Here is a 4,810-nt window from a genome sequence, read left to right as displayed (position 1 = left end):
TTAATTTACTTTTGTTGTGCCTGGGACACCTCGTGAGACTGGCGTTCCCTAGAGCCCGTGTGGGAATCATTGCAGAACACCCCTCTGACCTCACCGAGATCCTGAGTGGGCGCGACGCCATTTTTGGACGAGTCTAGGGAAAGCAAAAGGTCAGTGGGAAGTATTCTCACAGAAACCTCTCAAGTGTGTGGGGACACGGGTAGGGGCAGGGGAGGGAAGAAGGACAAGAAGACTGTGCTATTATAATAACAAGGAACACTTCTGAGCAGTTGTTGCAGGCCAGTACTCTTCGAAGTGCTTGTAACCCCCATTGCACACATGACAGAATGACAGAGTAGAGTGGTGATTTACCCAAGGTGACACAGCTCATAAATGTCTGGGTGTCAAATTCAGATAGTCTGGCTCCTTGCTATCTGAATTCGACACCCAGACATTTATGTACATCTTTGTTACACTTTCTCGTATTGAAGAGATATTTAGTTGGGAATTTGTTGGGAGGGGGGAAGGCCATCATGGCAGAAGATTCATATCATGGTTATCCAAACTGCATAAAAGTTTAGTAACAGTAATAATAACATCAACTTAAATGTGACTTCTAGTTTATTCTATATTTACTTGTGCCTACGGTATAAGCTACTGTATTAGGTGCTGGGGATTAAGATGTGAATACAACCTACAGAATTCTCTCCCCAAGAGGATGTACAATTTCATGCAAGGTACACACAGAGATTAGCAAAAGTTAATTTACTGTTTCTATTATAATATCCATATGGACAAATGAGCTGAACAATGATAGAATTTCCCCATCATTCTTCAGTAGAAAGCTGTCTCCAGGGCAGGGCCCAGGAAGCCTTGCCCTGGATTCAGAGTCTGCTGGTGAGATGACATCAGAGCTCTTCATGAAAAAGGGGCAGACTCTCCCTCACTTCTGGAGATACCACTTGATGGCACAGCCAGAAACAGCAGCAGCCTCTTTCTACGGATCTACTGCAAATGGCCTACTCGGGCCCTCGGAAGAAAAAACCCAGGCAGATGGGTGCCTCCATGGCCTCCTCTCCTCATGATGTCAAGTTCCAAGACTTGGTCCTCTTCATTTTAGAGAAGAAAATGGGAACCACCCGCAGAGCCTTCCTCATGGAGTTGGCCCGAAGGAAAGGATTCAGGGTTGAGAACGAGCTCAGGTAGGACACCACTGATTTCATTTGCATCAATTTTGCGAACAGCTTCTTTGAAACCCAAGGAACCTGTGTTTTCTTCCACATAGGGAAAAAGTGATGTTCCCACTGGGAGAACAGGTTTGAAACCAAAGAACAAATTTGAGCCAATTAGTTATGGGAAATAAAATGAATAGGGGCTGAAAAATTATACTGAAACTAGTTGGCTCCAAAAGTCAACAACCTGTCAAAAGTCAACCACAGGTTATGATCATTTTCATAAGACCCACATTCATATGAAAAGGCAATGTCACAGAAATACTTAATTTTTTTTTTCTTTTTACTAAAATGCCCCATTCAGAAATTCCTGAGTCTCTCGTGGCCTCTTTCCCATCTGATTTCTTTTTATATGGTCACCTTTGCCTTCTCTCTGCCTCTTTTCTTCTTTCTAACTCCTTATCTCATTCCGAATGCTATTTCATTCTTTCCATGAAATCTTAGATTTCATCTAATTGTTAAGTCTGCGTAATTTTACAGACTTACGTCAAGTGTTGGCATTGGCGGGGAATGGGGAGATGATGGAGGCAAAGAGGCCAAAAATCAGAAATTAAAAAAAAGAAATTCAAAAAACAGAAATTAAAAGCCTTAGCAAATACAGAACTGCTTTTTGTGATACAGAAGTTTGGCAAGAGCCAGGCAGGAAGGCGAGAGCCAGATGGTCAAGGTACCACTTACACAGAAAGCTCTCTTGAATTGTTCATAATTCCAGCAAGGGCTGACTCGTTTCATTATAGGTGCAGCTACAGATACATACATGGTGGCTGAGGCAGGAACTTGGGGAGATAGTGAGAGGCAAGTTTCTTCTTTTGGCAAGAGAGCCCAAGAGGCAGTTCTGTGCCCCAGATGCCTGCTGCCAGGAACCAAACCCAGCTGCTCAAGCAACAGAGGAAACTGGTACGTGGTGAGCAAACTGCTGCTGTGCATGTGATGGTGGCAAAGTTCCCAGGCTAGCAGCTCGGTAGACACAGTAAATACAAATGTGTTCTACGGCACAAAAATAAATCACAGGAAACAGAAGTCCCAGCTCTCAAACAGAATTTCTGTAGATAGATATATAGGCTTTAATTGGAAAGAACAATAGAAATCATTGTAGAGGGAATCTCTAGATAAGAAATCTAGAGACTTTAAATTTGTGGGGCCAGACCCCACTTCTCCTCTCTAAACTTAGTGTCCAGGTAAATAGTCTAGTCTGCCTGATGTAATCATCAAATGTGATGATGGATTTCAATGTACTCTGATGAATTAAAACAGTTATTAAAGTGCAAAGTGTGATTGGTTTCTTGTCATTTAGCTGGATCCACTGACCTTTACAGCAGAACCCTAAGGAGAGGATTCTCTCTCCACAGCATGAACTAGGTCAAATGATACAAATGAATAGAACAAAGACAGGAAGGAAACTCATCAGAATGTTATAAGTGGTTAGTTTGGGGAGGAACAGGGTAGTAGGGATGGATTATGACAACTTTTATTCTCTGTGTTTTCCAATTTTTTACAATAAGCATATATTTTTTAAATGGAAATAAAGAAAGCTGATTTTTGAAAGGAAGGATATGTCTCAATAGTGAAGTGTAGCTATACCTCTTCTTTCCAGTATATAAGATTCAGAGAAAGAGGAGCTAAGAAAAAAAGTTCTGAAAATAGGCAACAATCTCCATAGTTCCTAGCATGTTCTTTGGCCGCCAGAAGGATTAAATTTGAAGAAAAATCAGATTCTTACTTTACCTGGGCCTGAACACACGGCTTAGAAGTGGCATACCTGAATGCATTGAACTGTTTGGAGCTATTTCATTCTCTAGAATATGTGCACTGTATCCTTACATGTGTATTGGGCTTCATTAATATTTATGTTATGTGGCAAAAGACATGTTATTCAACATGCCATCGGAAGCTGGTTCTTAAACTATAAATCGGGGGAGGGGGTGTTAAGTCATTTGAGACATTTTTGCACATTCAGGAAAGGGATACTGAATTTTATTCCATGACCAACATCCTAAATTTTAGAGCAACTTTATCACCTTTGAGTTATCCAAGACAAGCTAGAGAAGGATTAGAATCTAGTGCTTGTCACTTTCTTATTTCATCCTTGGTTCCAGTACATTGGGCTATTTTAAACTTTATCTGTCATAAACCCTCCTCTTTGAACACATCAGCTAAGCCTACTAACTATGTCTTGACCTAAATCACTGATGTTGAAGAAAAAAGAGCTGTGGCTGGGAAGGGTGGCTCTCCAGGGTTATGTCACCTAGCAGTGTAACACTTGCTGAGTTCTATCGTTCAGGCAGTAGAAACCCACCAGATGACACTTTTGTCCTGCCTAGACCTCTGTAATTTGTCTACAAGAGTACCTTTGGAAGGCGTTGTCTTTGATGAAAACAAGGTATACCACTGTGGCATCACCAATAGGGGTTCTGTTAGTACCCATTCTGCACAGTATTTGTCTGGTTCTGGAGATACAAAATGGTAGAAGACATGAGCCTTGCAGGCAAGGACTTTACAAGTGGACAGAGGAGTCAGAAATTGTACCTTTGTTGTCCCCTAGAATTAAAACAGATCATAATGTATTTTCCAAGTATGTACCTTTACTTTCCACCTTTTTATATTATGTTAGATTAGTTATATATAGCTGGCCTGTCTATACTTTCCATTCATTCTCTGTGTAATATTTGAAATGTGGCTTTTGCCTCACTCATTATCCCAAAACTATTGTCCCCAACATCCCAAGGAATCTCATGGTAGTAAAATCCTTGATTTTTTCACTTGAATGTGGTTAAAAACTCTCTCCTTGACCAAACTATAGCATGGCATCTAGCAGCTTAGGCTATGCTCCTAGGATGACCCTCCCCCTTAAAATGCCTGCCTGAGAAAGCTCAAGACTGCCAGGAGAATGTACTGTTTGTTCCAGCCAAAACCTGGCAATAGGCAGATGGTCCCTTGAACCCCCCTTAGAGCTGATACTTTAGAAACTTTGCAATTATAAATCCTTTCTCTGCCCCTTTGAGATGTAAGTCTTCCAACTACCTAGAACTTTCTTCTCAGGAACCAGAGAGTTGTCTCTTTGAAAGGCAAATGTCTAAGGAGAGAACTCTCGAGAGCGTTTTCTTTGGGAAGGTAAAGGCCTAATTTTAGTGGGCACCTTGCTCTAACTTGCACCACTGCTTCTTGTCATAAAGATTCAAGAAATTTGTTTCTCCTCTGAATAAGCACCAATTAGCAAATCCTGGTGGCCAGCCCCGCTTAATGTCTCTCGGGGCCTTTCCCTTAGCACACACAGCCTTTGAAAGGTCTCCTGCATTCTGCTTCTTCACAGTTGAGCTCTAATCATGCTGGACCCCCCTATCCTATTGCGATATTTATTGCTAAATAAAATCTATCCTTACTGCTTTAACTGGTGTCAGCTTTGTTTCTCTTCGACAATGTTTTATCACTTCAAATTTGTGGTGTCTGAAATCAAAATATTAAGAGTCATTGTTTGCAAAAGAAACTGAACACCAGATGAAAAAGAAGTTACCTGCTCTAGAAAATATATTGTTGAACTAGCACACCTTTAGGCCCCTTCCAGGTCCAATGTCCAAACACACCTTCACTGGTTTCTCTTT

The 4,810-nt window shown here is 41.2% G+C and overlaps 1 protein-coding gene across 2 annotated transcripts in view; it reads left to right on the top strand.

Moving 5' to 3' along the window:
* Nucleotides 1–910: 910 nt before the first annotated feature.
* Nucleotides 911–4,810, top strand: part of DNTT (DNA nucleotidylexotransferase) — a 24,783-nt gene continuing 20,883 nt past the window's right edge. Inside the window, exon 1 of one of the 2 annotated variants that reach the window (XM_006925922.2) lies at nt 911–1,181. In XM_006925922.2, the coding sequence (XP_006925984.1) occupies nt 994–1,181 (188 nt within the window). In that variant the 5' untranslated portion in view covers nt 911–993. The remainder of the gene's footprint in view (nt 1,182–4,810) is intronic. The other variant, XM_006925923.2, reaches the window with a different exon arrangement.

Source organism: Pteropus alecto, unplaced genomic scaffold (assembly GCF_000325575.1).
Source record: "Pteropus alecto unplaced genomic scaffold, ASM32557v1 scaffold88, whole genome shotgun sequence".
Classification (NCBI taxonomy): Eukaryota; Metazoa; Chordata; class Mammalia; order Chiroptera; family Pteropodidae; genus Pteropus; species Pteropus alecto.
This window is presented reverse-complemented; position numbering and strand designations above follow the sequence as displayed.